This window comes from Onychostoma macrolepis, chromosome 13 (genome assembly GCF_012432095.1).
Source record: "Onychostoma macrolepis isolate SWU-2019 chromosome 13, ASM1243209v1, whole genome shotgun sequence".
NCBI classification, from domain to species: Eukaryota; Metazoa; Chordata; class Actinopteri; order Cypriniformes; family Cyprinidae; genus Onychostoma; species Onychostoma macrolepis.
Window position 1 is genome coordinate 2,948,379 of NC_081167.1, and position 23,868 is coordinate 2,972,246.

General features: G+C 35.8%; 3 protein-coding genes across 3 annotated transcripts in view; 2 read left to right on the forward strand and 1 right to left on the reverse strand.

Moving 5' to 3' along the window:
• The window catches only part of arfgef3 (ARFGEF family member 3), a 75,258-nt gene extending 63,887 nt beyond the window's left edge, over window positions 1-11,371 (forward strand). The window contains exons 32-35 of the mRNA XM_058795543.1: window positions 3,159-3,289; window positions 3,855-4,191; window positions 5,837-6,721; window positions 8,786-11,371. Coding sequence (XP_058651526.1) covers window positions 3,159-3,289; window positions 3,855-4,191; window positions 5,837-6,721; window positions 8,786-8,977 — 1,545 coding nt within the window. The 3' untranslated portion in view covers window positions 8,978-11,371. The remainder of the gene's footprint in view (window positions 1-3,158; window positions 3,290-3,854; window positions 4,192-5,836; window positions 6,722-8,785) is intronic.
• Window positions 11,372-12,386: 1,015 nt separating this feature from the next.
• On the forward strand, window positions 12,387-20,042 carry LOC131552673 (small integral membrane protein 28-like). Its single transcript, XM_058796600.1, has 2 exons — window positions 12,387-12,495; window positions 19,220-20,042. The coding sequence occupies exons 1-2, from the start codon at window positions 12,397-12,399 to the stop codon at window positions 19,601-19,603; spliced, it is 483 nt and encodes a 160-aa protein (XP_058652583.1). The 5' UTR covers window positions 12,387-12,396; the 3' UTR covers window positions 19,604-20,042.
• Window positions 20,043-22,283: 2,241 nt separating this feature from the next.
• On the reverse strand, window positions 22,284-23,778 carry LOC131552675 (cytochrome c oxidase assembly protein COX20, mitochondrial). The gene is made up of 4 exons (XM_058796603.1): window positions 23,620-23,778; window positions 22,992-23,106; window positions 22,838-22,901; window positions 22,284-22,548 (listed from the first exon to the last, which is right to left on the reverse strand). The coding sequence occupies exons 1-4, from the start codon at window positions 23,644-23,646 to the stop codon at window positions 22,419-22,421; spliced, it is 336 nt and encodes a 111-aa protein (XP_058652586.1). The 5' UTR covers window positions 23,647-23,778; the 3' UTR covers window positions 22,284-22,418.
• Window positions 23,779-23,868: the final 90 nt, after the last annotated feature.

The window sequence follows — 23,868 nt, forward strand, 5'->3', positions numbered from 1 at the left end:
CAACAGCAACATTACACACTATTTAAAATGAAAAAAGTGAAATCGCAGTAAACCACCCCTTTAAAAGAAGAATATGATTTACTTTCACACTCAAAGGCGGAATTTATCTTACATAGGACTGGGCAAAAATATAATTTCGAATCAGAGAGACCTAGTCACCTATTAGCCCTTAGGCTGAAAGAATGTGAGTCTAAGGCATATATTAGCGCAATAAAATCATCAGATGGTCAGGTCACTATGAACCCTGTGGCGATTAACGACACATTTAAAGGTTTTTACACAAATCTGTATGAAGCCAAAACACATTTTGATGAACCAATTTGTAAGCAGTATTTAGATAAATTGGAATTGCCTCGGATCTCACAGGTGGATAAAGAATCTTTGGAGGCCCCATTAAGTTTGGAGGAGCTCCACATCTCTCTAAAAAGCCTTCAAAAGGGCAAATCGCTGGGTCTAGATGGTCTCCCTCCTGAATTATATTTGGAAATTTGGGATTTGGTAGGGACACTTATGCTTAATTCATTTAATTTTGCAATTGAACATGGTGTATTTCATAGAGATCAAAAACCATCATTGATATCATTACTTCTTAAAAAAGGGCAAGATCCGTTAGATTGTTCCAGCTACAGACCGATATCACTTATCCCATGTGATCTAAAAATCTATGCTAAAGTTTTTGCTTCTCGTATGGAGAAGGTAATTCATAGTTTGATCAAGGAGGACCAAACCGGTTTTATCAAGGGGCGCAATGCGTCTGACAATATGCGTCGACTCTTTCATATTCTTGACCTTGCAGACTCTCATCCGAGCCCTTGTGCGTTTTTTTCACTTGATGCATAAAAGGTCTTTAACAGGCTAGAGTGGAACTATATGTGGGCAGTTCTGCAATGTTTCGGCTTCGGTGAACATTTCATTTTCTATGATTAAGACATTATACCACTCACCTGGAGCATCAGTCTTGACTGATAATATTATTCCCCCCCCCGTTCCCTTTACAGCGAGGAACGAGGCAGGGATGTCCGCTTTCCCCCTTATTGTTTTGCTTATCTCTTGAACCCTTAGCACAAGCCATCAGGAAATCTGAAGTATCGATTAAGATTCATGATCATAATCATAGTATTTAATTTTACACTGATGATATTATTCTATATTTAGACCACTTTGATGTTTCAGTTTCTAGTATAATTAAGGAATTTGATCATTTTAGTAGCTTATCAGGATACAAAATAAATTGGAGCAAATCTGCTTTAATGCCAATTAACAATGTCAAGGTTAATTCTTCTATTCCCTCATTTATCCCTATTAAGGAATCTTTCATCTATTTGGGCATTACCATATATAAAAACATCCATAAGATTGCCAGAGACAATTTTAATAGTATTCTAGTTTAGGTCAAAAATGATATTCAAAGATGGAAGAATCTTAAAGTCTCTCTTCAAGGAAGAATCTCCACAGTTAAGATGGATTTGTTACCTCGGTTTAACATTCTTTTCTCTATGCTACCACTTTCTCCCCCTCCAGGTTACTTTAAGGAGATCAACTACATATTTTCTCAATTTATCTGGAATGATAAATGCCCCAGAATCAAACTTACCACAATACAACATCCTATACGCGCAGGAGGACTGGATGTACCAAATTTTGAATTGTATTATTGGTCGTTCCAACTTAAGGCTCTTTATAATTGGGTTGATCCTCAATCGAAAGTTTCATGGAAAGTGATTGAAGCTGACAAGGTTGAACCAAATAGACTCCAAGATATTTTATTTACTGGCACAGGGAAAAAAGGTGATAATTATACATTTGGTCCGGTTGTGGCTAATTCTATTCAAATCTGGAAAACGGTTGAATGTCTGATAGGAGGATCCTTCAAATTTTGTAACAGTACACCTTTATGGCACAATTTTAAATTTGTATGCAGAAATCGTCCATTTGTCAAACCCTCTTGGTCTTCTTCAGGCGTAGACACGTACAGTGATATATATGATAACCAGGGTCCCTTTCATTTCAGACATTAAGAACAAAATTTTGTATATCAGCATCCGCATATTTTGTCTTTCTTCAATTACGTTCTGCTCTCAAAGCGTATGGAGTTCCTTGGGCATCTCCCATTTCCTCTCATCCTATGCGGGATTGGATTGCACCATCTTCTGGTTGGCCATCTGTTTCCTTAATATATAATAAAATTATTGATTGCATTACAAAACTGATTGATTCTATTAAATCTATTTGGAATAGGGAATTGTCTGACCTTACTTTATCTGTCGACTGGGAGAGAGTGTGGTCTAACCTCAGCATAATATCTAAAAACTTGGCTCATCGTCTTATTCACTTCAAAGTCATTCATAGAGCATACATAACCTCCTTACAAAAGATTCAAAATGAAACTACAACCAAATTTTAACTGCCATATATGTAATACTGCATCATCAGGTACTTTTCTTCATGTTTTGGGAGTGTCCTATCCTCATTAATCTATGAACATATGTAAACCTGGTTTTATCCTCCTTACTACAAATTGATTGCTTTGCTAACCCAAGTTTGTGTCTTCTTAATGATGATTCTGGTCTCTGTATAAGCTTAATACAAAAGAGAATGTTGTTTGCTGGTTTTACGGCTGCGAAGAAGACAATAATACAGAACTGGTTTACACCGCACATGTGTGGAAAAACATATTGGATCCATAGCCTCCTGAAAATAGTGACCTGTGAATGTACAACAGCGCAAATTAATGGAGCCAAGCCTTCTACTATTGATGCTTGGCAGGGTTTTTTCTTTAACATACTCGATTGTATGAAGGAATTAATTTTTTTTTTTTTTTTTTTCCCCTCCCTCTTTCTCTCCTTTTTGACTGGACTTTTGAAGTGTTGATTGTATGTCTGTTGTTTTGTTTTGTTTGTTTTGAATGGATGTTGTGATGTAGTTTGTGGAAATAAATAAAAAGTTGATAACAAAAAAAAAGTAATAATATGCCATTGGAAAAATGTAGTGGTTGACCACTAGACTGAACTATTGAGAGGAAGCATATGTTGGTTATAGCTCGTGGTAAAAACACTGTAATGCACTGCTTTACTAAACATTGGCTAGGATTTTTGCGTGTATAATTAATTGATTATAATGATAGAATGTGTGTTTTTTTTTTTTTCTTCTTCTTCCAGGTCTTCATGCTAGATACACAGTGCTCCCCTAAAACTCCGAGCAACAAGGAAGGTTTTGAGCACGCTCAGTCCTGTGTGCTGATTATCGAGCTTCCCGCCGATCAGCACTCCAATGGTCAAGCTCAGAAGAGGTGAGATGATGTTTTAGACTCAGCCTGCTGATATGTATTATTTCAATACTACTTTATATATTATAATGTGATACAGGGCCGGAGGAAAGTTTAGTGGTTGATCATTATGGGTTTCAGTGACCGATTCAAATTTAAATGTTGTTTTAATTATAAAGTAACCTGTGCTTGTATGTTTTCTTATTCTCTCTTTCATGCTGTGCTTGACACAGAAAAATTGGGTAAGGCCACTGCAAACAGAATCTGCATGCCTTACTGTTCTTCAGTTTTAATAATGTAATATTTCATACATTTGAAGTGGCCTGTTACCTACAGAACCAGGTTGTACACTGAATGGCACTGCATTTGTTTGTTTGATTTTGATTACACATTTTGAATTACTATATCAAAAAAAGCAGAGCATGGAATAGAACGTTAATATACTGTAGATGATCATCTAATTGTTATCGGTCTCACATATATTCCTACTACTGCTGTTCCTGAACAAAGCACTATCCGTAACAAATCTGTTTAAATCAAATTGAATGGATCAGAGTGCTGTTATATTGTCTGTTCTGTCACTGTGCAGGATTCCCTTCAGGACTCTGGTGGTAAGTTTACTGTCCCATCAAGTGCTCCTGCAGAACCTGTATGACATCCTCCTAGAGGAGTTTGTGAAAGCTTCTGGGAGCTCCGAGAGCAAAATCCCCACAGCCGTGTCAGAGCCGAAACCCGCAGGCTTTCTCCGCTACATCTCAATGCAGAACCTGGCTATCATCTTTGACCTGCTGCTGGACTCGTACCGCACAGCACGGGAATTTGACACCCGTCCAGGACTCAAGTATCTCCTCATGAAGGTGTCAGGGGTGTGTGGAGCTGCTAACTTATACCGCCAGTCTGCCATGAGCTTCAATATCTACTTTCAGGTACATTTACAGTACAATTTTTTTTATTGTTTTTTTACACACAACATCATAACATCCATCCAAAACAAACAATTTTGTGAATTTTTGCTATTTGTCTGTTCTGTGTATGTGCTGAAAAAAATGGTGTTTGTACATAATCCTGGATGTGTAAATGGGGAAAAAACAACGGATCGGACCATTCAGACCATGCAACACAACACTCTTGTAGCCAATTAGCAATAGGAGCCATTTACATTCATGATAGGGAAGAGAGAGACTGAGCAAGCGGTAGATTTGTAGAAAGAGAGGTGGCTGAGACATGAAGAAAAGAACCAAGGAATATCACTGGAAGAAGAAGAAGGGTTACAATCAGCCAAGAGCTAGGACCCACGTCAATATGAACCAAGATATGGTGTTGTTGTAATGTTCGCTGTAGTAACAGGACTGATTGATCCATGCTTGCGTGGGCTTTCTGTGCCAGCTGTTAGTCGTTTGATTTCTAGTATCAGCAGTGTTTCTCAGATATCGCTTACTGCACCTTCAAGGAATTGAATAATTAAATATATATTGTATATTAATAATTCCCAACATATTACATGCTAACATCCTATTCAAAACACTGTTCTTGACCTGACTTCAGTATATTTTCATCTTCATTTCATCTAGGGGCGAGACCATGCGTTATAGTACACATTAAACTCTTTTGAAGTATAAGAAACAAAAGTTAAATATGTGTTTATTAAAAAAACAAACAAACAAAATTGTATTCAGTATTTCACACCATGTAAAGCTGGTGAACACAATAACTTTAAATGACACACAAGGATCAGACTGTGCTGATATTTAAAACAACAGCTTGTGTGACATTGATTTTATATAACAGTTCAATAAACAATGAATTAAGACATGCAATATTGCGAGTTTTTCCAATTAAAATAGTTCGAATGAATGAATGAATGAATGAATGAATGAATGAATGAATGAATGAATGAATGAATGAATGAATGAATGAATTAAAATAATTCATTCATCAGTGTGAATGCCTACCAGATTGTCTTTCAATAATTAAAGTTCAAAGCAAATTTAAGCTAGCAATGAACAATACTTGGTTAATGTTAATTCCTCATATACAGTACGTTTTCAATACATTTTCAACAATCATTAAGATTTTTTCAAGGTTTTTAAAAGAAGTCCCTTATGCTCACCAAGGCTGCATGTATTTTATCAAAAATACAGTACAAAAATAATGATAGTGTGAAATATTAGTACAATTTAAAATTAACTGTTTTTATTTTTTTTTTTGAAATGCTGAATTTTCAACAGCCAGAACTAAAGTTCTCTGTGTCACGAAATCCTTTAGAAATCATTCTAATATGTTGATTTGTTGGAAACATTTATGATCAATGCATTTATGAAAATCTTTTGAATTTTCTATTCATCAAAGAATCCTGAAAAAATGTGTCTCAGTTTCCACAAAAATATCAGCAGCAAGTGTGTTTTCAACCTTCATAATAAGAAATGTTTGCTGCTGCTGCTGTTGACATGCATAACTGTGGCCTAACTGTGTTTTGTAATTTGTGTTAAAGTAGGAATTTGTAAATTAAATTGAATTACTTGCCATTTGCATTACGGATTGTCTCAATATGCTTTCCCGTACGCTTTTCAGGCTTTGCTGTGTGCAATGCTGACAAACCAGGAGAACATCACTGTGGATCAAGTCAAGAAGATCCTGAGTGAGGAAGAGGAGGGCGGCTCTGACTCTTCACAGCAGTGCTCCTCCGAGGATGAAGATATCTTCGAGGAGATGGCCCAAGTGAGTCCTCCACGCGCACGCGAGAAGCGTCAGTGGCACGCTCGCATCCCGTCACTGAGCACGCAGCCCGCCAGCAGCGTGGACTGGGCATGGCTGGTCAAACGTCTGCACAAACTCTGCATGGACTTGTGCAACAACTACATTCAGATGCACCTGGACCTGGAGAATAGTGTGGGAGAACAGCCCACCCACCGGGCCGACCCGCTCTTTTTCTTGCCCCTTTTTAATTCGGAGACCTCCACACCGTCACCCGGGGGCCTGTCGGGCCACGGAACGCCCTCCGAGGACAGCTTCCGCCTCCACCTTGACGAGACGCCCTCAGAGGAGGTCCACAGCCCTGGTGGGTTGGGAGCAACCCTCCCCCAGCTGAGAGGAGACCGCAGGGACGGGGGGCGTAAGAAGGAATGGTGGGAGAGTGCGGGAAACAAGCTGTACACCATCGCCACCGACAAGACCATCACCAAGCTCATGATCGAGTACAAGAAACGCAAGCAGCAGCACAATCACACCACGTTTGCCAAAGATGTGAAGGCGGGAGAGAAGAGGGGCGAGACGGTGACCCTGCGTGGCCCGGACTCCCCAGGGCCCCAGAGGCCTCAGCAGCTGGTAGAGCAGGGGCCCATGCGTCACTCCTTCAGCGCGGGGCCCGAGCTGCTGCGGCAAGAGAAGAGACCTCGATCAGGATCCACAGCCAGTTCCCACAGCATCTCACTCAGAGACTCTGAGGCACAGATACAGGTAAGACAGGACCGGAAACAACGTACAACTAGCAAAATCACACGAACAAGCATATATCAGCTGTCAACGTTAACGCGGGTAAATCATTTGAAAAACGTATTAATGTACTTACCAATGTTGGCATTAACTGCTTTTGTTTTTTATTTTGTATTGTTCTCTGAGGTCCACTTATAATGTTATCAAGATTTTTGCATCAGAAAACAATTTAGAAGTAATAGACTAATTTCTGTCCTGTTTTTAACCCCTCTCATCTGAACGCTCATTTGAGTAGGCGTGGAGGAGTGTAGACACGGAAAACACATTGTAGACACATCTTTCTGAAAATCCCGCGTCGAATTGTGCCTTGTTTGTAAACAAATCTGCGGTAAAATGAGTGAACAAAGGACCGAGTTCTTAATGACGCGGTCTGGATCTTCATTTAAAAAAAATTTAAAAATCATCCACTTTCCTAATGTTGGGATCAGAAGGAAGGCACTGCACAGTGTTGTCTTTGGAGCATCTTTATTGTTTGGTTTCTGTGTAGACCTACACGTTCGCCTGTCTTGTAAACACTACATGCGCAAATCGGTGGGCAGGCAGTGATGTGGAATCGTGGGCGGAGCTAAACAGGCAGTGATGTAGAAGCAGGCGTTGATCTTCTTCTGCGGAGGCAGTGTTTATCCACACTATTACACCATAGTGGTACATTCCACAAGCTGTCGTTTTGGCAGACTGCTTTCAAGGGTTAGTTCACCAAAAATGAAAATTCTGTCATTAATTACTCACCTTCATGTCGTTCCAAACCTGTAAGACCTTCGTTCATCTTCAGAACACAAATTAAGTTACCGTCTTCCACCATTTTGGAGAGATAAACGTAAACAACGCTGATTTCTGGGGTACTCTCCAAAATGGCAGAAGACGGTAACTCAGGGAGAAGAATTGCTGAATAAATTATGTTATTATTGTTTTCTTTGCGCACAAAAAGTATTCTCGTAGCTTCCTAAAGTAATGGTTGAACCCTTGATGCCACACGGTCTATTTTACTGATGTCCGTTTCTGTGCGTTGATCGTGGTAATATCATTGCTGTCTATGGGAGGGTCAGAGAGCTCTCAGAATGCATCAAAAATATCTTAATTTGTGTTCTGAAGATGAACGAAGGTCTTATGGGTTTAGAACGACATGAGGGTGACAGAATTTTCATTTTTGGGTGAACTATCCCTTTCAGTATAAGCCGTTTTTAGACAAATGACAGAGGTTTGAGTTCTGAAACTTACAGGATGTTTTTATAGTACAATGATCTCTTGTATGTCAAAAGATCAAGGGAATTTTGGTTTCTTGGATCATAACCCCTTTAAAGTCAGCATGAAACAGAAGTTACAATCGTTCCTGAACTTGAAATAATGAATGGCAGGAAAGTTGGGTCATTGTCAGCTGGAGGGATTATTGTTGCGCCCTCACATTGTGTTACTTATTGTCATTGTTCACTAAAACAAAAACAAAAATCTTTTTTGTTAACTGAAACAAAGCTAAAATAGAAATAGTAGATGAAAGACTAACTGAAATAAAGTAAGTTGAAGTACCAAAATTACTAAAACAAGCAAAATAAAAATGTTTAGATAAAAATAAAAAATAAAAGAAATGACAAAAGCAACAATTACAAAATCTTTAAAATTAAATGAAAACTGAACATATAAAACTAAAAGCTAAATCAATATTAATAAATGCTATAATAGTATATAAATAATTTTAAATTTAGCTGAATTGAACAAAAAAGAAAATACTTTGCAAGACAGTATTTAATCACAACAGAAGCACAACAAATCCTAACAAAACACACTGCATGGCACTGATGGAGGTCTGTCTGCAATCCCAAAAGCAAACTAACCTTTTTGGAATGTTACGGTGATTGAATTTTGAATTTGTGATATTTTATGCATTTCTTTGTGTGGAAAATAAAACATTATTTTTATACTGAAACAATATTACAAATGAAAAGAAAATAATATATAGTCAAAAGACAGAACTTTCAGCAAATTAACCGTATTATTTTATGCGAACTTGTATTTGTCCATTTTTCTGTCCAGGCCTGGACCAACATGGTCCTTACGATCCTGAATCAGATCCAGGTCTTGTCAGATCCCACATTCATTGCCCTCCAGCCAGTGGTTTTCCCCTGTATCAGTCAGCTGACCTGTCATGTGACTGACCTCAGAGTGCGGCAAGCAGTGCGCGAGTGGCTTGGACGAGTGGGTCGCGTTTATGACATCATTCTGTGATGACCTGGCTCATTTTTGATCTCCAGCAGCCTTTTCCATGGAGTCCTTTTCCTTCTGCTTTACTGTTTGCCTCGGCATACGCTCATAATTCTGTGATGCTGTTACCTGCTTAACTTTGCTAACTTTTTTATTGTAGTGCACAGTGATCTGTGTAATACAAATCCCTTTTGTGAATGTTCTTCGATATTCATGCTGTTATATTCAGAATCTATATTTTTATTTCTTTATTTCTCTGAAAGTTTATTGGCTTTAAACATATATGTGCCATATATAGGATTATGTTGTTTTTCAGGGTGTTTTTCTCTCATCTAGCCTTTCAACTTCTTTCTAACTTCAACGTTCAAGTCCCCTGAACATTTCAACTAGTCAAATCATTGCAAAATGAAATGTGGAACTTAATGCACCTTTGTTAATGCATTGATTAATATATATCTAAAGCACGAACCTATGCTTTGCTAATGCAGTTTTATGTTGCTACAGTAGTATTACCACAACGCATTTCCAAAATATTCAGTACACACAATGCTTTAAAACATCTAACTCCGAAGATTTCAAACTGCTTTTTTCACATATTTTACTCTGAACAAAACACTGTAAAACACCACATCATTTTGTAGACTCTCCTAATATCAGATCATAGAGTATTAGGCCTTGTTAAAAGTCAGTAGGCCAGATGTTTTTGTCTCTAAATGTGGAAGCATTGAAGTCACGTTCAACTTTCACAAGAAAAGCTGATACACAAACACTGCACTAGCTCTCAAAATGCCCATAAACCTCATTCTGTTTAAACGTCCAATGTCCATCCTGTCAGCCAGACACTGTGTGCCATAGTTTCCCCTACCCACAATCCAATGGGAGTCTGTGGTTTAAAACATCAGATACTGGCCACGCAACACTACATCCGACTAAACTTGAAGAAACTTTGAAGTTGAGTGACGAGAAATATAATATACAGTAGTAAACTTTTCATAGCTGCGCCATTTGTTATCTTAAAAGTATAAAAGCAGGAGGTTACTGAACTTATTGAAGCTATTAAACAGTTGAAATTTAGGTACATTTTTAACTGGAGACTATATACAATCGGTATTTATTCAAAATTGGATACGTTTGCACTTTTGGAGGCGTACAGTTTTATCGCTTTATTCCAAATACATTTTATTTCTTGATCTAGAACTGCAGTTGCTTGAATAATCGTTTTCTGTCCTCAGTCATCTTTATGTATTATGTATTATGTATATGTTGATTTTATGTGTGTGTGTGTGTGTGTGCATGAAAAAGAATGTATTTTATATAATTTGTGATGCCTACAGATTTTTTTTTTTGTTGTAACAAATTTTCTCAACACATATGACAAGCTGCAAAGAAACTGTTTGTATCTAATTCATACTTCAAAAAAAAAAAAAGCTACCGTGCTGTACATCATGTGCAATGGGAGTTATAGAAAATTGGGAACCATATATAGATATTCTTTACCTATGTCCAGTGCACACAGCCTATGTGACATAATCATAGTCAGAATGCATAATCCTTAGCTCCATTTTCTCATGTTCTCTTGTGTTTATGGCAGCTGCTTTGCATAACCAACAGGGAGAGATTAAAAAGGATGTTTAAAGGGACCAAAGACAAATTTATATTCGATATCAGAGTGTTCTGAAAAACTATTATGTACTTAATTTTTAGCAAATCAAACTTAAATTTTTTTTTTTTTCGTTAAAAGCCTGATTTGTCCAGAGTAGGAAAGGATTTCATTTTTTTTTCATTCTCCCGGTATAGCTACAAACTGAGGTGTAGTCTACATTTTTCTACTTTGTGTTGTGTAGTGGACAGCACAAAGTTCTGTTTGAAATCAGATTGTGAAAATGTTTAGACAATATTTTGTCTATGCAAAAAGACTTTGTAAACTCTAAGGGATATATATATATATATTTTTTTTATTATTATTATTATTATTATTTGACTTGTGAATCTAAACTTGCAGCACTTGGTCTAAATCCACAGGAAAACACTACGGATTATGTTGTGTGGAATTAAGCTAAAGCTACAAATGCAAGCTAGAACAGATTTCCATGGAATACTCAAAACATGTCTTAATTTCAGCTCTGCTAACGTTTGTTCAATTCATAATGCCACTCCATTTTACAGTACACCAACTTTAATTATCCCATAATGTACCATGCATATATTCTTTTAAGTATTATGGCAAGAATAATACTTGTGTGATTAGTTCTGGAGGGAGCGCGCTCAGTATGTACCAGTACTTACTTTGCTACATGCTGTTTATTATCAAACTTCTCTCAGTCAACTGCAGTACATGTGCATTACGCTGAATGTGTTCTGAAGTGTTTGTTAGATCATTTATGTTGTACGTGTTGAAGAATAAATAAGCAGAGTTACCAGCTGTGTGTGTGTGTTACTTGTTTTTACTGGCAGGAGTGAACTTATTTGCTTTTCTTTTGATTGGATTCTTCATTTATCTTGTCTCTAATTTTTTAATCACTTGCTTTTGATTGGAGATATGGATTTTTCAGTTATCAAGCAGATGTTGATATAATGCTGATATGTCGTAAAAAAAAAAACATAAAACTTATATGGCCCCCAAAAGTAGACACTTTAAGAATTGCATTAATGTAACTGTATTAGATTATAAAATATCAAACCGATTTTGCCTATATCAAAACAATATATTTGTCTTAATTTTGAACAATATGTCTATCAATTGTTCTTCAATTTATATTCATTTATATTTGCAGTTATACTTGGGATTTCAGGATTGTCCATTGTTTTCTTAGAGCGAGAGAGAAGAACAGATCTGTCAATAACCAGTCTTTGTGTGCCTTTATTTAAAGGACAGGGGCTCTGTGTGAACCACACTTCCAATCTGATCTCCTTAATTGGCTCCAATTAGCTTTGAATGAAGTCGTAGCACAGATGTTCACTTACTTTTTCCAACCTGCCCTGTCAAGGATCACTCAGTCAGATTGTATTTGTCTATAATTGTGACAAATTAAGATCATAAACTTTTGCCGCTCTATATATCAGCTCATCTCCATAGCAAGTGGACGTAAGGCTTTATATGACCTTATACGGTTCGAGATAGGAAGTTCAGTGATCTTTTTGGTTTACTGATTGAAAAAATAAATAAATAAATGGCTCAGCAGCTAGCACAAGCTAGGCCTATTTCCAAAGCAGTGGGAATGGACCCAGATAACCTCACAGCTGTGCAATGTAGGCCATTTGTGTTAAGAATCTGGGCTTCGGCGGTCAGTTCCCATTGATTGGACGCTCTGGCACAAACTCTTGATCCCTGCTTGTATCAAACTGTTTCTACTTGCATATGACGCCCACAGGATAAGCCATTAAAGCTAGATGTGAGCTGCAGTTTCTGATCAGTACTCTCTTGCGGAGCTTACAGAGTAAACATGGATAGCAGCTGGATTCAGTTCGGCCCTGCGGGACGGGGCTCAGATGACTGGGGCACAGGCGCATCCGCACCTCCTTCAACTGAGGACCGTCTTAAGGTAAAACACTTTAGTTTGCATATGGACTAAGTATACGGGGTAAATGTGTTCTTGTAAGTGTACTCATCCCTCAAGGAGTCACATCTTTTTCCCATTTGAATGCTTTCATTTAGAAATTAAACCATGTTTATTCTTGCCATGGGTAATAGTGTAATCATCAGTATCTGTCATCATTTGATACCATCACTGTACTGCCACAGTACTTTTATTCACATCAAAACATTGTATCATAAAATGCTTGTTATGAAATAATACATGTATATTTTTCCTACAGTCATTGTACCTGATCTCAAACAGAATCTCATCAATAATTAGTAGATTATGTTATCATAAAGTTAACTGCTGCAGGAAAGTGATGTAATTAAATCACAGGGTTATTAAAACCTTCTGTAATATAAAATGTTTTGGACATTTTTTGTTTGCGTGTAAATATAGCCAGACGTAATCGCAAATTGTGAGTTATTTATTTAAACCAGGAGAGTTTAATAAACAAGAAATTAATGTTGAGTAATTCATTATTAAAACACAATATTGTCAGTTACTTTGTTTATGCTCTGCCAAAGATAATACTACAAAATCAAAGCCACAGCAGAACCACCAGATGAGGCGATTTGTTTTCCTGAATGGTTCACAAACCTGTTAAATCATTCAGCAATTCATTCATGAAGACAGTTGCTGAGTGCCAGTTATACTATGCCCTGAAAGTATGTGGCATTTTTGTGAAGGAAAAAAAAAAACATACTTTTGAGTGTGTGGCAAAAGAGTAGTGATGGTTTGGGTACTGAAGTGCTACCAACTCTTGAAACCACAGGCCACTTAATCACATAGTGAGATGCATCATCTCATCACAGTTAACATCTTCATACACATTCCACATTTCATTTCATTCATGCAACAGTTCTTCTAGTGTACTGGGGAGAAGGAATCAGTCATACTGGAGATCAAGCTCAATCATTAATCACCAGTTTGATATCACAAGGGAAAGGATGAATTTGTCACTTCACGCTCAGATTAAGTGCTACACCTCAAGTAACATCTGTTTTTGGTTATTTTGTCTGTTCTCCAAAATGTACAGTTATTGTTTTAAAATCATTTTAAGAATAATATTTTTTAGCAAATATCCATGTGATAATCTCAGCACTGTCACCCACAAGGACAGGAAAATTGTATTATCATAAATATGCCTTAAATGTAATTTTGATCATTTTAAGAGATGTTATGCAAAACTCCAAACTGTGTGGGTACAAAATACCCTGAAAGGATGTGAGAAGGAGCATTCTAGTTATTATTATTACTTTTTTTTTTTTTTTTTTTTCATGTTCCCATGTTACATAGTGGACTGGACACATTGTTAACAATTGCACATAATTAGCACACAGACTTAGTCTCCTCTGACACATTGTTTTTTGTGGCAATATATATAATACCAGTCAAATGTTTTTGAACAGTAAGGTTTTTAATGGTTTTTTAAGAATTCCCTTCTGCTCACCAAACCTGCATTTATTTGATCCAAAATACAGCAAAAGTAGTTACATTGTCAAATTGTTTTACTATTTAAAATAAGTGCTTTCTATTTGAATATATTTTAAAATGTAATTTATTTCTGTGATCAAAGATAAATTTTCAGCATCATTACTCAGTCTTCAGTGTCACATGATCCTTCAGAAATCATTCTGATATGCTGATTTTCTGTTCAAGAAACAATATTATTATTATCATCATCATCATCATCATCATAAATATTTAAAGCTGAATACATTTTTTTTTTTTTTTTTTTCCAGGATTCTTTGATGAATGGAAAGATACAAAGATCAGCATTTATCTGAAATAAAAAGCTGTTGTAACATTATACACTATACCATTCAAAAGCTTAGTCAGTATAATTTATTTATTTATTTTTGATGGAAAGAAATTATAGAAATTACAGACTTATTTAGCAAGGATACTTTAAATTGATAAAAAGTGATGATAAAGACATTTATAATGTTACAAAAGATTTCTGTTCCAGATAAATGTTGTTCTTCTGAAATTTCTATTAATCAAAGAAAGCTGAAAAAATCTGCTCAGCTGTTTCCAACATAATAATAAATGTTTTTTGAGCAGCAAATCAGAATGATTTGTGAAGGATCATGTGACTTTAAAGTAAAGATGCTAAAAATGCTAAAAAGATGGAATAAATTAACTTTTAAAATATATTCAAATAGAAAAGTTATTTTAAATAGTAAAAATATTTAAAAAATGTTACTGTTACTGCTGTACTTTGGATCAAATAAATGCAGGCTTGGTGAGCAGAAGAGACTGTATATATACTCATCAATGGACACAATCATACCATGTCACGGTGTATTTGCAGGAGAGACCTGAGGTAAGGATCAAATTTCGAAATAATCAAATCTAAAGACTAAGGCAATACACAGACATGTCTGAAAACCAAGCTAGATGAACCACACGGGAATATACTGTAAATACCCAGGATGATTGAGGGAGAAAGCCAAGAACATATGGGATTAATCAATCATCCAGTGAGTACCTGTGGGAGCAAATGAAACCCAGCGAATGAAACAGCAGAGTCAATTATTCTGCTCACACCATGGCTACCTCAAGGCATTGTTCAATGTCATGTTTTTAATCCTTGAAATGTTCTTGTGTGTAAAACTAATTTCAAAGGCAGTTATGATGTATTTTTGTAGACCCACACACTGATTCCCTTGACAAAAACCCAATACTTTTTTTCCCATTGGCTTTTGTATTATTGCAAAAAAATAAGCTCTGTGACCACTAGAAAGTTTATGATTCTTACACGTTTTGCTTATCATGACAGTCTTCACAAATTAACTCATTTGCTCATTTCTCGTTCTCATACACACACACACACACACACATATATATATATATATATATATATATATAATACATATACATGCACACACACACACACACACACACATGTTCGTTTTTGTGAAAAGTGGGGACATTCCATAGGCGTAATGGTTTTTATACTGTACTTACTGTATGTTCTATTACCCTACACCAACCCTATACCTAAACCTACCCCTTACAGGAGACTGTGCATGTCAACTTTCCCCCCAAAAAAACTCATTCTGAGTGATTTATAAGCGTTTTGAAAAGTGGGGACATGGGTCAATGTCCTGAGATGTCACCTTCACCTTGTAATACCTGTCATACCTTTGTCATTATACACATCTATGTCCTGACTTTTCACAAAAACGCGCACACACACACTTGCTTGTGTGAACAGTACATTTGTGTAGTTCTGTAGTAATCTACATTGATGCCATTTTTGTCGACAAATAAAAATGAGACGAAAATTCCCAGTCAGAACTGACGTCCTGTGTGGTAGATGTGCACATATGAATTGTAACGTTCTGATCTAACCGCAGGAAAACTCTGCGCTGTTGCATGTTCTACACGCTCGACAACAGTGCTTCAAACTGATTCAGAGCGGTTTGCAATGAATGAATAGCACACATTTATGACAGGCACCTGCTTATGAACTAATGCTGATTAATTATAGCGATGTTTACAATGTTTATATGGTAATGTGTTTTAGACGGTTGTAAGAATGCATATTTTATCTCCCTCATGAACTTGAATGAACAGCCTGCAAATAAGAATTCTGGTGTATTTCAGTCTTTTTTCGGGGATTCCAGTCACAGGAAGGAAAGACTAAGGACATTATTTGACTTATTATTCAATAAATAGATATTACTATCAGGATTATTATAGTTAACTAAAGCCATAAAAAGTATGCGTTAGGCCCCGATGAGCACAGAATTGAGCTCTATTTCGTCTTTTTGCACTTGAATTGTCAAAAAGCACAGACAATTATGTCAAACTGTCAGTTTAGTTATGTATTCAAGTAACAGTTGTGTGATACTTAAATGTTTAATTAATGCATTAAAGTTTAACCAAACTCAGTAGATTTTAGTCAAACAAATCTACTGTATTTTTAGTCGACTAAAACTAGACTAAAACTAAAACAATTCAAATGACTAAAATATGACTAAAACTATATGGCATAGTTTTTAGTCAAAAGACTAAAACTAAATCAAAATGCTGTCAGAATTAACGCTGTGTGAAATGTCTGAGATGATGGGATGTATGCTCCAAACTGTTTGTATTGTTTGTTTGGAATACGATCAGCTGTTGCCAGAATATTTAGTTCAACAAAGTACTGGAAAATTTGAGGAAATTATATTTTTAAAGTCATTCAATTAAAAAAACTATTGCTCTGATAACAAGGATATAACTAGCTACAGTATATTATTATTCCTTAAATACTGTCAAATTTGCATTTTAATTCCATACACTGCAAATTTCATTCTATATATTCAGACTTTCATTCCATATATTTATACTTTCATTCAATATATTCAATCTTCATATTATAAATACCATAATTTCCTGAATGGCATGCCATACCATAACATACATATATTAGGGATGGAACGGTTCGCGGAAAAAAACAGTTCTCCACACACGGTTAGGCCTGCGGTTCAACTTACAGTTTTTCTCAGTCGCTTTGGTGCATTTCTCAAATCGTCCTTAATATTTGCAAAGAAGTATGTGCATTTCTCAAAACAATTTGTACAAACAGCACCACACAATGGATTTCCTGCAAAAGCCTGTAACTTAATCAAAATATTTAGCTCATCTCTCAAAAGTAAGTATTTATGTCAATAAACATATCAGTGCCATCAGATATTGATTGAAAGAGACTGTAGATCTGACCCAAAGGAAAAAAAAAAAAACCATTACAACGTCATTGTGATAGAAAAGAAAAAGAAGTGAAAATACAAAATTAGAAAGGCAAACACAGACAGAGCTTTGCTTTAGCATGCAGCACAGGATTTCACAGAACTGGTTTATCATTGGTTGATCTACATTCTCTTCATTAGTGAAAGTCAAGATTCACCTGCACAATTCATGGCAAATTTACAAAATGACTAATAGAAATATTTGGAAAATATGCTTGACAGTCAGTTTATGACAACTAGATCAACCATTTTGCCTTTAATGACTTACAAGATGAACTAATGACTAGATGTTTTGACGGGTAAGACTATAGCACAGAGAACTATATAATACATTTTGAGCAACATGACATTAGCAACTGATAATGTAGGAAAACACAGACAAATGTACTCGATTGCATGAATGTACCAAAGCAATTTCAACTTGTTCAAAAGAATGAGAAACTGCTTTTATCATGTGCACAAGTGACAAGATGATGTGGAGCTTGAACAAGTAGTTTTGAAAATTTCACTTCTGATCTGAGAAATGCACCAAAGCCACTGAGAAAAACTGTAAATCTGACAACGCATCTGCAATATTGTTTGTTATAAATAACACGTAAAAAAAACAGGGTTCGGCTAATGTATGCTTCTGTTGATGGATGCGCATTCTGGCTTCCCAGTACATTACAACAACAGCGATGAAAAATAAATAAAAAGTGGACCATTCACTCTTGTTAAATGTGAGTGCCGTATGCTAGAATATGAGAATTTATTCCATCATCACCCGGGTGCTAATAGCGCGCGCGCACCAGACAGCAACCATTGTCGGCCCGAATCCGGCCCACATCTGGACCGCATGGATTTCATACGGGCCAGATGTGGGCCGGATCTGGGCCGACACTATGTTGCTGTCTGGTGAATATCACACGTTGATATCTGTGTTTAAACTAAACTCATGTAAGTTTTGCCAGTTTAAACATTTAAGATCCAGAGGATGCGAGATTTGTGTGCGCGCTCATTACAAGCGTGCAAAGCCGAAATATTAAGCTCTCTCTGAAGTATTGTGTTTAAATGGACAAATTCACACAAAAATTATGTCATGTTATGTTATATCCTATAGCAGACATAGCAGGCTGAACGTACAGTATCAGTGCACTGGATCAGTACATTCTCTTAAAGTGACAGCACTTTCTTAATATTAATCAAACAGCAACAACAAAGAAATCACTCACATTAATCTTTTATTTATACAGTCAAATATGCAATGCTGTTTTACATTTGATTACTTCATTCAATTTATGTACCTAAAAACTAATGCTATAGACCTACCTAAAAAAACCCCCTGAAAATCACTGTTTATTTTATTTGTATATTTACTATATTGTATTTATTTGTGCTGTTGCTTGTAGTTAGATAGATTATTCTTATTTTCTTTATTTTTATTTGACAGTATAGTTTTTCCCTAAACCGTACCGAAACCATGACTCTAAAACCGTGATACAAACCGAACCGTCAAAAAGTTGATCTGTTCCACCCCTAATATATATATATATTTTACTGTTTATGAATGTATTGCCCATAGTGTTGTGTATTTAAATGTTTAAAACATAAAATAAACACCATGTGGTTGAAAATACTGAACAGTTGCAATATGTGACAAACGTTTACAGAACAAGTCCCTCTCTGAAGAATGAATTTCCTCCCTGTTGTGATGCACATTCATGTGAAACGGCTTCACAAAGAAGAAAAATGAAGGGCAGACCTTGATTTTGTCCATCAGTAACTGATTGGATATTTGTCGTTTGCTAGGAAGTTATTTTGATTGAAGATTATAAGTCATTTATAATCAACACTGCATTCATCTATTAAAAATTTGAATTGTCAGTTTTGATTGCATGGTGACTTTAAGGAACAGACCTTGTGATCATCATGTGGTTTCTTAAGTTTCTGTTCTGATGTGTTGTCAGGGCTACTGGAACGAGCTGGCTTCAAACAAGGTCGAAGAGAGACCGGAGGCAACGCTGTATGTTGTCATAGTAACGGGCTCCTTGCTCTTCCTGGCTGGAATTGCCTTCTTTGTTTACAAGAGATGTTTCAGGGGGGAGGACAACACAGCCAAAGTCATAACTCTGGATTTTGAGGACGCTGATGGCACTGCTGAATTTCTGTCCACTTTGGAGGAAGGAGATGGCACTGAAGATGGGAATGATGGGGTTTTCCTGATGGTTTATCTGCCGGCCCCATATGAGAAAACCCTCACAAAGATAGCCCGTGCTGCAAGCACCTCCAGCTCACATAATGACGTGGAGATTATGCAATTACACACAGAGACCTCCACTGATCAAGAGTGAGGATTCATTCCCTCCAATGTAAAACGTGTATTATTGATCTACATAACATATCAACACTAACAAAAAGTACATGATACTATGCTAGTACAATATTGTTTTCATTGAAATACACAGTATAGTGCGTGAATATCATTCATTAGCATAAAAAAAATACAGTAGTGCTATCTATCATGGTACCAGCACACCAGTGTTTGTAAGAGAATAGTGCCGGATTTGTTTTTTAATCTCTATAATCTATGAAACTGTAAACATGGCAAGTCATGAAACGGCTTCAAAATGATTGACATTTTTATTAACTGTACCATAATGCAGTAGTTTTATAGTAATGCATAGTACTATAGTAACATTATATATAATAAAGTGTGTATACACATACAATATAGTCTTCTTTGTCCGAAATGTTAAATGATTTTAATAGTTATGCAACATTTTCACAGTTGGGAACTGCTTGTATCTCATTTACATTTACACATTTAGTCATTTAGCAGATGCTTTTATCCAAAGCGACTTACAAATGAGGACAATGGAAGCAATCAAAATCAACAAAAGAGCAATTATATATAACAAGTCTCGGTTAGCTTAATGCAGTACACGTAGCAAGGTTATTATTATTATTATTATATAAAAAAGAAAAAGAAAACACATAGAATAGAAAAAGCAAGCTAGTGTTAGAAGCCTTTTTTGCTTTTGTTAATTGTATAATAAATAAGAAGTAAACAAATAGATAGAATACTAAAAGTTAGTAAATGAATAGAGTGCAAGTCTAAAAGGGGCAAGTTTTTATTTTATTTTTTAAGAATATAATTAGAATAGAGAGTGCTAGAGTTAGAGGGTCAGATAAAGATGGGAGAGATGTATGAGATGAGTATCTCCTTAGTTCTTTTTTTTTTTGTTTCTTAAAGTTAATAGTTAGCAGTGATAGTTAATATCAGCAAATATGCCACATCGTGAGTTTTTGTTTTATTATTAAATTCACCTGCAAGCAGTGAAATAAAATTTGAATTACAATGCCAATTGTTTTGAGAACCCGAAATACTGAATTTTGGTTGTTGATTTCTCATGTTTGTATAGTGATTCTCTGAACAAGAGGGGATACATTCCTTTATCTTTGTATATCATATTATAGGCATTACTTGGTTAACCACATGTAAAATTTCAACTTCTTTGAAGCTGTTTTGATCACAGAAGGTAGATGTAAATTTGCCAGGTGAAACTGTGGGGCCCTGACCATGTGAGCCGAGGAAGGCAAGACCATTCACAATTTATCATGCAGATAGATCGGTATGTAAGTCAATGGGTTAATTTCATCTTTAATGAAAAACTTTAGATTTTTTTAAAGTTACTTATAAAAGGGTTTTTACAGGGTTACCTTCACTGTAACCAAGTGTTGTGGGTGTATAGTGGAGCAGAGCAACTGATATTCCAAAAGTTCCTGGTTACTGTTGTACACTTACCATTAAGCAAACTCATATTTCTTGAAAAGAACTGTCTGTAATTAGTGTTTAGAGACAGACACTCTAAATAAAAAGCACATACTAAGAAATAAAGTATGAAGAAGTGAAGAAACGATGTAGACTGGCCCCCTAAAATTATTTGGATTATTCTTGTCACACTTGCTTGAGATTTTTTGAACTTTTCTGAGCCATTGTTTTGCAGTGACTTTGAACCAGATATCAAGGTATCAAATTGACTTTTAATGAAGTTACAGGTATGAAATCAATTGCCCTCATTTGATCAACTACCAGAGAATGTCACACTACTTTTTCTTCTTTTTGAATACAAATATCGATTTTGTCATTTCTAGCTAACAAACTTTGTAAATTCTTAGCTTGAAAAGTGTGATTATGCTACTGTGGAGTATATTTCTTTTAATACGTCTCATATTTTCACAATGTAGTTTTTTTGTAGGTTCAAACAAAACCTTTTCAAGTGGCCCCTAGCCAAAACTTGCTTCAGTACCTTCTGGGTGAACATCTTGAGATCACGGGTGCAATGATTTTAATATACACTCCTGTAGCACACGTAAAGCGACGCGTGTTTAAACACTGGAACTGAATGACACCATTGAAACACATGCGAACAAAGCAGCAAAAATGATATGGATGCTATTCAGTGCTCTTTTTAATTTGTATTTTTACTTAGTTTTTTTTCAACTGCTTACATTTTCAAAACTTTGCACACCAATCCAAGAATTGCACACACAAAATGCCTCACATCTCTCGCAAAATATCACAAACACATCTCAAAAGCAAACATTTGTCTTACATTGCAAATACCTTTGCCATAATATTATATTTTTGGATATATCATACACACACAGTTATTCAAAACCTAATGCTCTTCTTTCATGAGCTCCTGTGTACATTTCTGTTCAAGATTTGAAGTAATTGACAGAGAGATGTTGAAAAAATTCACGGTAAACATGACAGCAAGATTGAAACCAAACTTTTTTCTTTTTTTTTTACTGTAAGCATTTGTGGTTGTGAATACAGTATTACAGAAAGATTTCAGAAAGATTTTGTGTGCAAGCAGTTGAAAAAACCCCCCCTAAGATTAGAGCTCAGGAAAAATACTATTCAATGTCAACAAGTACTGCTGTCTGCTATATTGTTGCAAATTAACATCTAAAACTTAGACTTGGTTGCTTTAGAGACATTCCTCCTACAGCATATTCACAAGATCAAATTTAAAATGCATCTGCTTTATTATTTTTTTTAAATGTAATTTTATGACAAACATTCAATACATGTAATTATACAATAAATAAATCATCATTCACATTAAAGGCATTAATATGGTCTCAGACAAGGAACTTTTACTGATCCCCTGTCTTCTTCCGTGTGGGGTCTAAATTTGTGCCTTCATAAATTAATTTATTTTTTAAGCCATCCTGAATCATTCTCTGCTGTACACGCAGCTTGGCATTATTATATCTGCAATAAAACCTGTATAAAAAAAAAAGCATGAAATGTGTCAGATAATCATAAAATCGTTCAAGAACATTTATTACATTTTTAAATGATTTCCATGACAATTAATCATAATTTCCCCCATTCTAGTATTAATACATCATGGTAGTATTTGTTGTAATGTGTTTTATTTACACTGATTTAAAAAATATTATACTTCATACATACGTTTTACAGTACTGAGAATATAATTATAATGACAGCAGCAGCATGCGAGAGCATGTCACACTCTCCATATGCTGTTTTCTGTTTTTGAAGCACATACCATGAACCCAGTGTTGTAAGCATGAATCCCGCGACACCCACATCAAACGACCTCTTTACTCTACCTGTGAATGACAGGACGACAGCAGAAAAAACTCTCACACTAAAGAAATATGTGACATATCAACACATAAGACGTCAATTGAATCACTTACTTGTTGCCAAAAAGTGCACTATCCCTACCACCAGTGAACCACCTGCACCATGTAGAATAGACTCCCGAGCACATGGCATATTCTGGATATCAAGGACACCCATGACCTTCATGCCCTGTGCGTGTTAAGATGCAATTAATGTCTGAACATGTTATTCATTCATTTTAATAAAAAGTTCACCAGTTACAAAACCTGTAATGTGTATCTTTGCCACTTACTAACTACACTGATTTAAATCTCAAAGGACAATTTTGGGTTCATTGAATAAACCTACATAACATTAACATGACATCCTGAAATTAAATCAGTACTTACACTTAACAGCATGCTCATGTGAGTATCTGCAGTAACAATCATGGAGCTTATAACCATTATAACAAAGTACTGTGGCAGTACCATGTTACGGTATTAGATTGTAATACCATGGTAACATGTACAAGAAACATGGTAATACCATAGTACAGTTTTGCTATAAAATCGGATGAAAACAACATGTAGCAAGATATCTCTAAATGCCCTGTATGCCTTAGGTAACAATAATTGCGGTCAGCGTATTACATGGCCTTCTCTTATGAACTTTACCCCAGCGTAATATCTGACAAAAAGTCTTGAATAAAATAACACCAACCTGGCTCTTATCGCCCTCGTCAGTCATTTTCGAGATCACTTTTCAACACAATCATGCAAAAAAGTTTGTTCGTTGTTAAAATTGTAACCCTTTGGTGCGCCGATATATTCTTCCTGGCGGCACACATCAGCGGATGATCGTTGGTTCCGGCGTTTAGAGACAGAAGTGTAGCAGCGAAATCGGCAAAAATAAAATAGGCCTACTAGTGTTAAAATTAGTTATTTTCTTCTGTGCAAAAACATACATACT

What these genes read in the sequence shown, in the direction of transcription:
- LOC131552675 (XM_058796603.1), bottom strand. Translation starts at nt 23,646, where the DNA reads ATGACTGACGAGGGCGATAAGAGCCAG. An exon ending in ACGAGGGCGATAAGAGCCAG is followed by an intron (nt 23,107 to 23,619) that starts GTTGGTGTTATT and finishes TAACACGCACAG; the next exon opens with GGCATGAAGGTCATGGGTGT. An exon ending in CTTACAACACTGGGTTCATG is followed by an intron (nt 22,549 to 22,837) that starts GTATGTGCTTCA and finishes TTTTTTATACAG; the next exon opens with GTTTTATTGCAGATATAATA.
- LOC131552673 (XM_058796600.1), top strand. Translation starts at nt 12,397, where the DNA reads ATGGATAGCAGCTGGATTCAGTTCGGCCCTGCGGGACGGGGCTCAGAT. An exon ending in CAACTGAGGACCGTCTTAAG is followed by an intron (nt 12,496 to 19,219) that starts GTAAAACACTTT and finishes ATGTGTTGTCAG; the next exon opens with GGCTACTGGAACGAGCTGGC.